This window comes from Achroia grisella, unplaced genomic scaffold (assembly GCF_030625045.1).
Source record: "Achroia grisella isolate CSIRO2021 unplaced genomic scaffold, CSIRO_AGI_Agris_v1 utg770, whole genome shotgun sequence".
In the NCBI taxonomy this organism is placed as follows: domain Eukaryota; kingdom Metazoa; phylum Arthropoda; class Insecta; order Lepidoptera; family Pyralidae; genus Achroia; species Achroia grisella.
The window spans coordinates 1,996,066-2,008,717 of record NW_026713016.1 but is presented as its reverse complement, the minus strand read 5'-3'; the positions used below and the strand labels follow the sequence as shown (position 1 = coordinate 2,008,717).

At 30.9% G+C, this 12,652-nt stretch overlaps 1 protein-coding gene across 1 annotated transcript in view; it reads left to right on the top strand.

Annotated features, from left to right (window-relative positions):
• Window positions 1-9,546, top strand: part of LOC131850449 (tachykinin-like peptides receptor 99D) — a 138,694-nt gene extending 129,148 nt beyond the window's left edge. The window contains exons 7-10 of the mRNA XM_059200668.1: window positions 3,033-3,183; window positions 7,429-7,625; window positions 8,052-8,191; window positions 8,978-9,546. Of these exons, the coding sequence (XP_059056651.1) occupies window positions 3,033-3,183; window positions 7,429-7,625; window positions 8,052-8,191; window positions 8,978-9,036 (547 nt within the window). The 3' untranslated portion in view covers window positions 9,037-9,546. The remainder of the gene's footprint in view (window positions 1-3,032; window positions 3,184-7,428; window positions 7,626-8,051; window positions 8,192-8,977) is intronic.
• Window positions 9,547-12,652: the final 3,106 nt, after the last annotated feature.

Below are 12,652 nucleotides of genomic sequence, written 5' to 3'. Positions count from 1 at the left end.
ATAGTCTTCTAGGGCCGTCCTACCATAATGTAATAATTGGGTTATTGCGTATTCATCTATCCGTATAATGATAAAGATTAATAATATTTATATGTTTGTTTATAATAGATAAACTTATAAAATACTTGACCGATTTTAATATTTTTTTTACATATAAATAGCTACAGTATTGGCTTCTAAAATAGGCTATATTCTAAATACGCAGGGCAGTAGGATACAACTAGTACTGTATAAAATTTATTTGTTTTAATTTATATTCACAACTTATTATATTTTTTATTTATACTGTTTTGTAATTGTTTTTTTATAATTGACGCGGTCTTTATTTATAATATTAAATATAGTAAAAATCAATAAAAATAAAACGTGGTAAGATGCCGTGATTTTTACAAATTATACGTATATTTTATTTATTTACTTATGATAAACTAAATGACATTCATTCTTCATCTCATGGGAAATGATACAATGTATGGGACACAAATTGCACCACATACAGATGTAAGACGCTGGGATCTGTGCATCCAACGATGATGACAATGAATAGAGCAATAGAATATATATAACAAAAACATACAATATATAAAAACATGCTAAGTCGGCCGTATGGTAGAGAAAATGTATATAAACAAAACGGTGTAAAAAAATGAACACTGTTTTGATATTCAAAATAGTGTTCATATAAATATTTAAAAACACAAATGTACCAACTAGCAACCCGATTGTAAGCACTCTTGTACATATTCCCTATTCACAGAGTCTTAGATTGCAATTCTCCAAGAATAGAGCAGCAGAAAGAGTATAACATTCCTTAGTAGTTCGCAATATGAATGACGATGCGAATCCCTTGGACCGAATCTATTGTATTTGAGCGACGTTAGGATGGATCCCGTGCATTCAAAGTGTTTACTACATATAAAGTTCTAATAGTATACAGACATTGAGCGGATTTTATTGCGAAGAAATTAAATCATGAACCACTACACTGACTTATAATTATTTCACTATTTAAAAGATGCATTATTCCAAAGTGACGTAGACTATATGTAATATTAATTCTACCAAATGTCACAAATTTATAGTACGTAGTAGGGTATGTATAATAAAATAATGTACATGTATTTTTGATGTATAAAATTCGCCTCAAAAAGTACAGTAAAATATAATAAATTCATAATATGAATTAGAAAATAGAGAACGAACTAAAAACCGTTTGCAGGGAAATTTAAATTTTATTATTAAAGCACCACAAAGTAACGAGTGAACTCAAATTTTGTATTTATATATCCACTGCAATATCTACTGTTTTTTTTACATAGGTAACTGTACTGACAAACAAGCTGACGACTCTGATGGTAAATGGTAACCGTCACTTGCACATACAAGTATTATGAATAGGAACAGGACATGGATATTCATCATGTGACTTCCATGGCACCACCTATATGTTGCCATTCCGAAGATATAAGATATTATGACTCTTATTCTGTAATTTAAATGCCTTATCTCATCTTTCTACCGAAACACAGCTTAAAAATCTGCTTGAAAAAGATGAGATGTCTACGCAAATGTCCTCTTCTTATTGACGCAAAGTCTACTTCGCTAAACTGTGATCAGAACATAAATAAATGGATTACAATAAAAAGTAAATATTTTACGCGTGTACAAAGTATAAAATAAAACTGTAATATATTTTATATAAGTAATAACTAATTAGATAGCATAAATAAAAATTATACTACAAAAAGTAAACATTTTACGCATTGTTTGCAATAACTTTTTAGCTTTCTTATTTTTGGAGAAAGTATTAGGATGTTAAAAATAGTAGCTATTATATACATTACAATAAAAAGTAAATATTTTACGCGTGAACAAAGTATAAAATAAAACTGTAATATATTTTATATAAGTAATAACTAATTAGATAGCATAAATAAAAATTATACTACAAAAAGTAAACATTTTACGCATTGTTTGCAATAACTTTTTAGCTTTCTTATTTTTGGAGAAAGTATTAGGATGTTAAAAATAGTAGCTATTATTACCTGAAATTTTCGTATACACACGTGTGATATATTAAGGTAATAACTTCCCTCGTAAAGGTCGGCTTCTTAGTTACGCATACATCAGGCCCCCCTTTGTTTTGTTTCAGAAACAAATAATGGCACATTCGTCTCAAATTAGCTTTATAAGGTCAAGCATGAGTGAAGTCACTTCAATCAAGTGAGGCTCAGCTGAACATTTTATCGGAATTTTGTAAATCGAATGTGTATATGTGCTTCAATTTTCTTGATCTACGGCTTTTATCGTTACTGTGAACGGAATTTTTCCATTACTTATAAAAAAAGACAAGATGCTCTTAATTTTGTCTTTGACTTTGATTGGCTGACATCCTGAATCAACTGGAAGTAATAAAATGCTTTCTGAATGTTATTGAACTAACGTCTGAATTTGTAACTCTTTTGTTTGTAAATCGATACGAATAAACACTATATTATGTAATCACACATTAGTGAAAACCGCATCCAAATAAGATTATCTGTTACGGCTAAACAGTTTCTATGATTAGCACGAACAAACGCAGATAAAAAATCAAGACAAAAATTCTTAGAATCCTATAATAATATATTTACCGTATATCTTCCATGAACAAGCAGTGATTGTAAAACATTTTTATTATATATATAGACAGACAGATTAAATACTACAGAAATATTTTATCTTAATTTTATAAAATTTACGTATATAGTATAATTTTTTTTTCCGTCTATGCTAAAGGTTTACGCTGGCGGGCCACCAGTGATGAGCATGAGGTCAGGTCAGTTAACCCATCGAGACAAATTCACTAGGAATTTATCACGATGGTTTCTAGGGGGAACCGCGTGGAGGTCAATCTGATATGGTATATTCTAGAAATTAGATCATCGGTTCACAATACCACCAATTACCTCCCCCCCCATATAACTACATTATCGTAAATATTAAACTATTGTTACATTATGGTGATATTATATTATTATTCCCATTTTCAGATATAATGTCGCTTTTATGGTGTTAACGTACTTCCTGCCGATAATATCGATGACCTTCACGTACGCGAGAGTAGGGGTCGAGCTGTGGGGGTCACAATCTATCGGCGAATGTACCCAACGACAATTGGACAACGTGAAAAGCAAACGAAGGGTATGTAATAGATATATTTACTTACCTTAGATATAACAGTGTAATGGCTTAGTGGTTAAGATACTCGACTTAGATCTTAAGGTTGTGAGTTCCTTACCTAGTGACTGAAAATTTATGGTATTAAGTTCTATGTATGACTTTATTTTTTATACCAATAGTGGCAATAACCAATTCAAGCATACGATCTATCCGATGGCAAATGGTTATAGCCTACGGACTCTTATAACACCAGTGGTATTACGTACGCGTTGCTAATCCTTAAAGTGTGACTAACTTTTTAGTTATGGAAGACTGATATGTAATTTAATTTCTCAGATTAAGACTACATGTCCTCCACTCCTCTGCATACAAATAGCGCTCGTATAAAAAGTTTCTACAATCACTAATTAAACTCGATGATATTTTATACATAGGATAAGGCGACTAATATCAATATTTCACACTAATAAGATTTTCTTTAAACAAATATAACGTAGCTGAACAACTCAATATTCGCTTAAAAATAAGAGGACCTATTTTTAACTTATTCTATATTAACAATCTAAGATAGTATAAAATTTTCATAAAATGCAATACATTGGAATAATATTGAATTTTCAGAATAACTGAAAAAAATATATTTATTGTAACAATAGAGTTAGCCGAGTAGGATGGAACGTAAATATTTACGGCAAAATTTCGATGGAAAATATTACTCTCGCGCTTGGGTGAGGGTAGACGCAAGGTCTCTGAATAGAGATAGAACGAACACTGAAGAATCATCATCATCATCATTATCGCAGGAATGTACATTGTAATTTTATCCAATGCCTTCCCGTGACCAGACGTCGGTCCACCTTGCTGGAGGCCTTCCCAGTCCTTTTTTTACCCCCAACGGCCATCTGTCCTACGACTATGTGTATTGCCACTTCAAAGTCGCAATTCTTCGGGCTATGTCACTGGTTCTTCTGCGGATTGTATTCAAAATAACTTTTGCCAGTGAAAAATAACCCAGTGGATATGGTAAATGTTGCTTCTGACGTCAACTTTACATGACGTGACGTAATGAAGGAATAGTTTAAGGAAATTAGATCTTATGTTGTAACATCTTAGGTTCAAAATATCTTATGTTATAATATGTTATCTTACGTATAATACGATGTTTTGGACGAAAGAAAAGGTTTAGGAAAAAGTAATGTATATCGCATTGGGTAAACGATCATTAATTAAGACAAATCTCGCACAATGCACACCGAAGAGATATATGGGATTGGCAGTTAGACTATGATTGTGGTGATTAATGATTGCGTGAGATGCGAACATGATAGTTCGAAAATGAACCTTACGTATATAACAACGTATATAACATGGCTGGAATATCAACAGACATTTGTTGATGATATGATCAAGGATGATCATTCAGAGATAGATTCATTTGATTAACCACCTTGCTTTCATCCAGATACTAGTTCACCTAGTGGTCGCAGGGTCTATGGCCGGGCAATACAAATATTTGTCTTCATGAGTATGATTGTTTAAGTATTTTATATGTATGTATTTACAAAAAAGTTAATTATTTATAGCGGTTGTCTAAAAACCACAACACAAGCTCTGCTTAGCTTGAGACTAGATGATACTGCTTATATTGTCTATAATATTATTTATGAAATCCCGACATTTCGTCGTTGTTATGAACATCATGCTCACGGGTTATATATCTAATACGTACAACTGTAAAAAAAATCTTTTTATTTTTTATTATATCTATGTAACTACAAATTGTATTATCTATTTATTTTTCTTTATAGAACAATGGTGGCTGTTCTGTTTAGTACCTAAATCTTTAGACACAGTATTAGCACTTTATCATTTTACTGCTAAAATTCACTTCAAACCATAATACAGCATGCAAGCGAACTGCTTGACGCCAAAATTAATAGGTCCCCATGCACATGACATCTATTTCGCCCAATATACGAATCCAACACAGCATGGGACGGGTCTACCGCTGTCTCTATGATTAACTAACTCTACAAATGGTATTAAATATTACAGAGATATTATCATTCGTCATACTTGTGTACGGGTGCTTAACACTTATTAGACTATTTGCTTTTGCAATAACATATACTGGTAGTTACACGATTCTCCCAAATTTTAATTAATTAAAAAAATAATCTCTATTTACAACATTTATTTAAAAGAATTGCTTGTCAGTTCTTCTCATCCCGAAATCATTCTATTCTATTCTATTCTTTTAAATTCGATATAATAATCATGGACTGATAGATTTGTCAGATTAATGGATGTTAGTGTAAGTAAAAGGAACTTACGAGTATGAATAATAATAGGTCTTACAAAGACCATGGCCTTCCATAGTCCACAGACTTTAATTAATACCATTTCGTAATATTATTTTATCATAATAACAAATCCAAATAACCATCTGATAGCAGTTTTCGAAGCAAATACTCTTCATAACAAATGGACTTAATTAAGTGTCATTATATAAAATCTCAAATAATTACGTTGACGGAATTATCTGAAATTAGGTAATTAATCCAATTCATCGGGTCCTTTTGGGGATAAGATCTTAATAATGTACTCTATTAGTAAAGACGATTTCTTTTAAAAGTTGTGACTTTTAATATGGAATTTATATAGTACGTGTATTATAAGATAGAATGCTATACTGAGAACATGAATATTTTTCAAGAAAAATTCAAGTTACAATTACAAAAATCCATATAAAATATATTATATAGATACATTACTTCAAGACACAATCACAAAAATTAATTGAAAATAAATTAGGCAGGGGTAATTTATTTTTAATTGATTTTTGTGGTTGTATCTTGAAGCAATGTATCTATATAATATATTTTATTTAAATTTTACCTACGTTTCAGATTGTTACTACTTATATACTCCGTTTTTATAACTACTTCTACTATTTTGCAATTAAGTAGTTATAAATACAGGTAGAGAGGATTTGATTTTTTTTAATGTAATGATTAAACTAAAATATCACTTAGACGATTTCAAACAAAATTTTACCTACAGAGAGCAATTATAAGCTGTAGACTGTATTTTATTTGCAAGAAAACAAATATTTCTATAATAATTGTCGATGGGATACTTAACATCGAATAATTGTAGAGTCTTTAAATTATTTTAATAATAAGTAATCGAATTTAGTAATCACTATCAAATTTGTATAAAGGGTTCGATCAATTATGAGGGCATAGACATAGATTAAATAATAATTCTATTATTCTGGTCTACTACATACAAGTGGACCAATCCTGATGCAGTTTATAGTACAAATGATTTAGTAATAGTTCATATTGCTTTCTGTGCACAACATAATTACTCTGCATAGACTTGACTGTTGGTTAGGCTTACAGCTTACTACCACTTGGCTTATTATACAAACTAGAGTGATTTACTGTAATTCTGCACAGTCATTACATCATGAATCTCTAAGTGACGTGTATGCGGTCGAGCATTACACACGTGTATTTAACGGCATACTCACATTTGATTAATTAAACATGCGCAGTATGACGAAAGCAGAGTGTGATCTTCTTGAATTATTCTCACACATCAATTATACTTTATTAAACAGCTCTATCTGTTTTATTAAGTTAACGAACCATTTTTAAGTACTTAGTTAAATTCTATTATGTCTCTATGTAAATACTCGTATTTTGTAGTCGTTCTTCCTATTTGTCTTGTTCTTTTGCATGTGACAGAATTGTTTTGTACATACATTATCCGATTTTGTTAATTTATATATTTAAATGTGTATATATTTAATGTAGTTGTATATATTTATATATCTATGTATATATTTTAAATGGCATATAGAATATATACATTGTGATAATAATGAATTTTCATAATAATGCGTAATATAATCATTTTTGTCAAGTGAAAATATCTTTCATGTATGTAAATATTCCGTTATTATTAAAGGTAAATTTACACAATTTACCTTTAATATCAAAACAGATGTTGCCACTTCCGTCACAATATGCCTTAGTAGAAACTATTAACGATCAATAAACTGCCACAATCTCAAATTACACCTATCAAATCGTAACAATTTAATTAAGAAATTATCAAGACCTACATGCAGTGAAGAATATTTTGTACATACAATACACAAATATTTAATAATTTTATTGTTCTAATATTTATACAGAATATAATGTTATATATATATCCACATCCACTCTACATATTTTCTTTTATTTGTCGCAGGTTGTGAAAATGATGATAGTTGTGGTTGTCATATTTGCGGTGTGCTGGCTGCCATTCCACGTGTACTTCGTGGTCACATCATACTACCCCGACGTAGTGAACTACCCTCACATACAAGAAATATACCTCGGCTTCTACTGGCTAGCAATGAGCAACTCTATGTACAACCCCATCATATACTGCTGGATGAATTCCAAGTATGGCTTTTAAATATTTTATATTTCATAAGTTTATGAATTCAATGCATAAATATGACTATATTTGATTGATTATTAAATGAATAATTAAAAAAATATATAACAGTAAATACTAATTGAGTATTTTGCCATTTATTCTTAACTTAAATTAAGCATCGTTGAATTTGGACAGTAGAAGAAAAATTAACAAGTAAAAATTTCGTATCGACTTGAATTTAATGTAAATACAAAAATAAAAATGCAATTCTGTGTTTTTTTACAAACTAAAGGAGCTCTTTATATTTATAGCGTACAATATTGGTAGGTTTTTTTAAACAATAACATACAAGCTGACTTCTGATACTAAATAGTATCCGCTATCGAGATAAATATCCAACGGACATATGTCATCATTAAAATATATTATTCTATTAAATGATTTGTCAGGTTTAGACGAGGCTTCAAACAATTCTTCTGGTGCTGTGGTGCTTTGGGCGGCGGTGGACTCAGTAGACATAGGCCTTTTGGCACCGATCGCCTCGACAGATCCGTCCGATCGCTCTCACCTAGCAGAAAAAATGGTACCAGTAAGTTGCCATTAGGCATCTATGTTGTACATTCAAATTGTATATATCTGTCTTAAAAACAATATAACAACGTATTAGAGCTGCATTGTAAGTAGCATTATAACAATAACAAATTAAAAATACCTAGTGGCCAATAGATGTTAGCTTTCTGTAACTTCAATTTAAAACTGCTTGATTACTTTAGTTTTTTCCTTATTTAATAACCTTTAGCGATCTTTTGTTCTAATGTAGCTTCTTTTGGCCTATTTTTTGTTTTATAAAAACCTTTACCTATAGTAGGTAAGCATACTGTGATGTAATATCGTGACTCGAAGATTTGTGCAAAATTATCGACGGGAACTATTCTTCTTCGTAGGTATATTCAAGGTGACTACCAAAACGACAAAATTCATGAAAAAACCACCCGGGTCTCCCCATTTGCTGCATGCAAATAAAATACACAAGTAGGAGATATTCTGGGTCATTTACGAACTGTCATGTGGTAATTTGATTTTATCGATGTTATGTAAAACAAATATTCGTGGCACTACCTGAATTGGCTTGGTTCATTCCGTAGTTAGGCTCTACATTTTCCCAGGTAGTATTTTGTTTAACAAGTAGAGATTGTTTCCTAACCCTATTCCTTAGCCTGGCGCTTCAAGCTATTCTCTGGGTTATGGACAGCAATAAGCAGGTCATGCAAACGCTTTATAGCATTACATACAACTACCGCTAAATACCGGATTCGCATGCTCATGACGCCGTCTAAATTCAATGCAATTTAACGCGTTTGTTTTAAACCGACAGGCACAATACGGATCTCGATGCACAGCACGTACAACAATACTTTGATGACCAGCACCTGACAAAGACGAGGCGCGTCTGGACCGCACAACGAGTGTGCCGGAAATGATGCGCATGCTAACGTGGAACGTACGTGGATATGACGCGGGTGTCGGCCCCCGCGCGCGGTTCTCACTCCGCACGACCTGTATGCTTGAACTCATTAGCTGAATAGAAGCCTAGGGTTTCTATAATATACGTTAATTTTCAAATTTCAGAATTGTTCTAAATGATATATTTTTTATTATTTTTAATATCTGGGGCGTGATTAATATTCTGCCATAAATGTAACAACGATTGACATTGTATAATTTCTTAAATAATATTATGTTCATTCAATTGAGGACCAAAGGACTTTATTTGCATAAACATGTGTTTTATTCCACCAAGTTATTACTTCAATGTGATTATGAATTAGTTCTATCGCGTATTTCATGTAAATAAAGCTTTTTTATAAGAAGTAGTTGTAAAGGCTTATGAGCTTATTCAAATTACTGTACTCTTGACGTAAAATGTGATCAATAGTAATAATAGTAAGAGAAATTAAAAACATATATATATGTATTAAATTATATATATATATATGTACTATATTATATATATATATATATATATATGCTACTTATATATATATATATATATATATATATATATATATATATATATATGTACTAGGTTATTTCATATAAACTATTTTAGTTTTGTATACGTTTCGTTTTAATGCTGCTGACACTTGATGAAATTTAAATGTACATATTTAATGTATTACCTACTATAATCTTGGATATTATTTATCTTATGTACCATTTTCTACTATTTTTTAGTTTGTGGTAATATACGCAAAACCATATTATTGTTGTTTTTAACTATGATTATATGTACTTAAAAACTATTCTAAATTTAATTAGGTAGGTAAATGGGTGCTCGTATGTAAATTTGTGGGAATTTTATAAGAGTTGTTAAAATAATACTATTGTCATCTCTAATTAATTAAAAATATAACGTTATACATATACTCAATTATTACATTTTTGTAAACCACTAATTTTAATAATTTATTTGATTATTACAGTGATAAATGATAAAATATCTCTATTGTGAATTAGTTGTTTGGAAAATTATTTTAAAAACAATTTTTATATCTTATTTTAACTTCCTGTCTTTTCTTTCTTCATTATCTGTATGTACATTAACAGATTACGTATTGTAAAAAGGACTTAAATTTCCAGCAATGAACCTTGACTAAATAAGAATAAATTTAAATAAATTATATATATACTGATGATTATTTATTTTATAACATATATTCAATACTGTGTATATTTAACAAAAACGAAATTGAAACGAAATAACATACTTAATCAATAATTAAATGGCTATAAGCTCTCAAACAAGGAATAATAATAATAATCTCAGGACAATTCCCACAGCGCCATGTAGATCCAAGTTAAGCTAGCTAAAACTTTTGTTATGGGTACTAGATAACTGATACAAATACATAGATATTTGTTTTTCATAAATACTTACATATTATACATAGAAAACACCCAAACCGACACAAACAAACATACTCATGAATGTATGTGCCGTGCGAGGAATCGGATCCGCGACCATCGGACGTAAAGCGGTTTGCTAAACCACTGGACCACCGAGGTCGTCAAACAGGAATACTCAATAAATATGTAGGTGATGATAGTAGAATTTCAATTACAATGAGGTGATAGTGCATGCTAAACAAGGTGATGATTCAATCATTACGTAAACCCTAATGATTGAATACAACAAATGTTACTGCGATTTTAGAACATAAGGTATTTGACTCTTGGCTAAAATGTTACTGTAATATTGTAAATATTTTTTTATATCTCACTATCTTGTTAAAAAATCTTGAATGTTAGTGTACGGTCTTAATTTATTGAGGTAGACAAAATAATGTATATCTAAGGCTTATTTTCATCTACACTTTAGTACAATCTTTTTAATAGCTGTCCCGATAGACATTATCCCCGCTCATTGAATGAGCGATATGTCAAAGGGCTTTTCAGAAAATTTTCAATATAGTGCGCAATTTTGCGAATCTTCTACAAATTCTTAGAAAACAATGTATATAATCGTTTCATTTGTTTTCTAGTCATGACACGGCCAAGAGAATAAGGATTACTTTTTATATATGTATATAGATTATTCTTCAATTCCTTTTCTTCTTAATTCAATTGTTATATAAGTTACTTTTGTCCCGATAAATCCTGGTCACTACAAACCCTAGTAAAAAAACTTACCTTATTACCTGAGTTAGATTTACTACATCGAAGGTATACCTTATTAGTCTTTCGGAATTGCAACTAGTGCTATTCATGTTAGACGACGATAAATAATGATTAGATTACCAGTCAGGTTGTTTGACATTCTGTATCATAAAAAACTATTTACTTACGTTGTATAAGTCTAACTTATTCATTTTGTTTTTCATAAAAACCACAGCGATTATGCTAATATTGTTAATTTAATAGTCATTATATTTTATAATTAACTATATTTGTACATAAATTAATTTGTCTGCATATAAGTTGCAAATACGTGTCATAGTAATTGTAAATACTGGATCTGTAAATATAAATATAATACTATTTTTATGTCAATAAAAAAATATAGTACCTAGGTTATTATTTATTAAGAAAGCTGTATGTAATTTGAGATTAAAGAATTAAAATTATATTGTAGTATTATTTAATTGTTTGATAGTACGTATTGTATTGATAGGTACGTATATACTTTATGGCTGGCCTGTAAAACTTTCACCGAACGATAGGGAGCTAGTGCAGATGACAATGCAAACACGCGGAAGGACGTATTGGGCGGCTGAAGGTCAACTTCTGCCTGACTAATATGACTTTAGTCTGATTTTAGACCTCTAGGGATTCGAACATCGGCTCAAGTCGTCGTAATTTCAATCGCCGTTGTAATTAGCCGGGGTATCGATCGGAGGAGAGTGCTCCCGCCTAGTGTAGAATGATAGCATCAGCATCAGCAACAGCAAGTCACTTCGGCTCATCGTGGCTAATTCACCACGAAATAGCAACAGCAGTGACCAAATGGAGGTCGAACTTCAATAGTACATTACAAACAATATATCCACTGGTACTCGCTACTAACATTCTTGGTAGTCTTGCTATAGTATGTCAAATTGTAAATATAACTAATGTTATTAAATATATTTTTATTTATGGATTTGGCAAACAAGCTGAAGACTTTTTTAGTAAGAGTCGCGTCGCGTGTGTACACGAACAACATAAATAGATTTGAAAATAGACCATCATCATCATCTGCTTCATCCTTATCCCATTTATTTGGGTTCGGCGTAATGTTTTTCTCTTCCATTCATCTCTGTTCGCAGTCATCCCGTTATTTACTCCCTTTGTCAACATATCATCTTTCACACAGTCCATCCATCTCTTTTTCGGTCTTCCTCTACCCTTATAACCATCCACATTCATATGTAACACCGTCTTTAGGATATGATCTTTATTCCTACGCATTACATGTCCATACCACGATAGACGATTACTCTTTAACTTCTCCGACATCGGTGCCACTTTCATACTTCCTCTGAGGTAATTCATTCTTTATCTTATTTGAAAA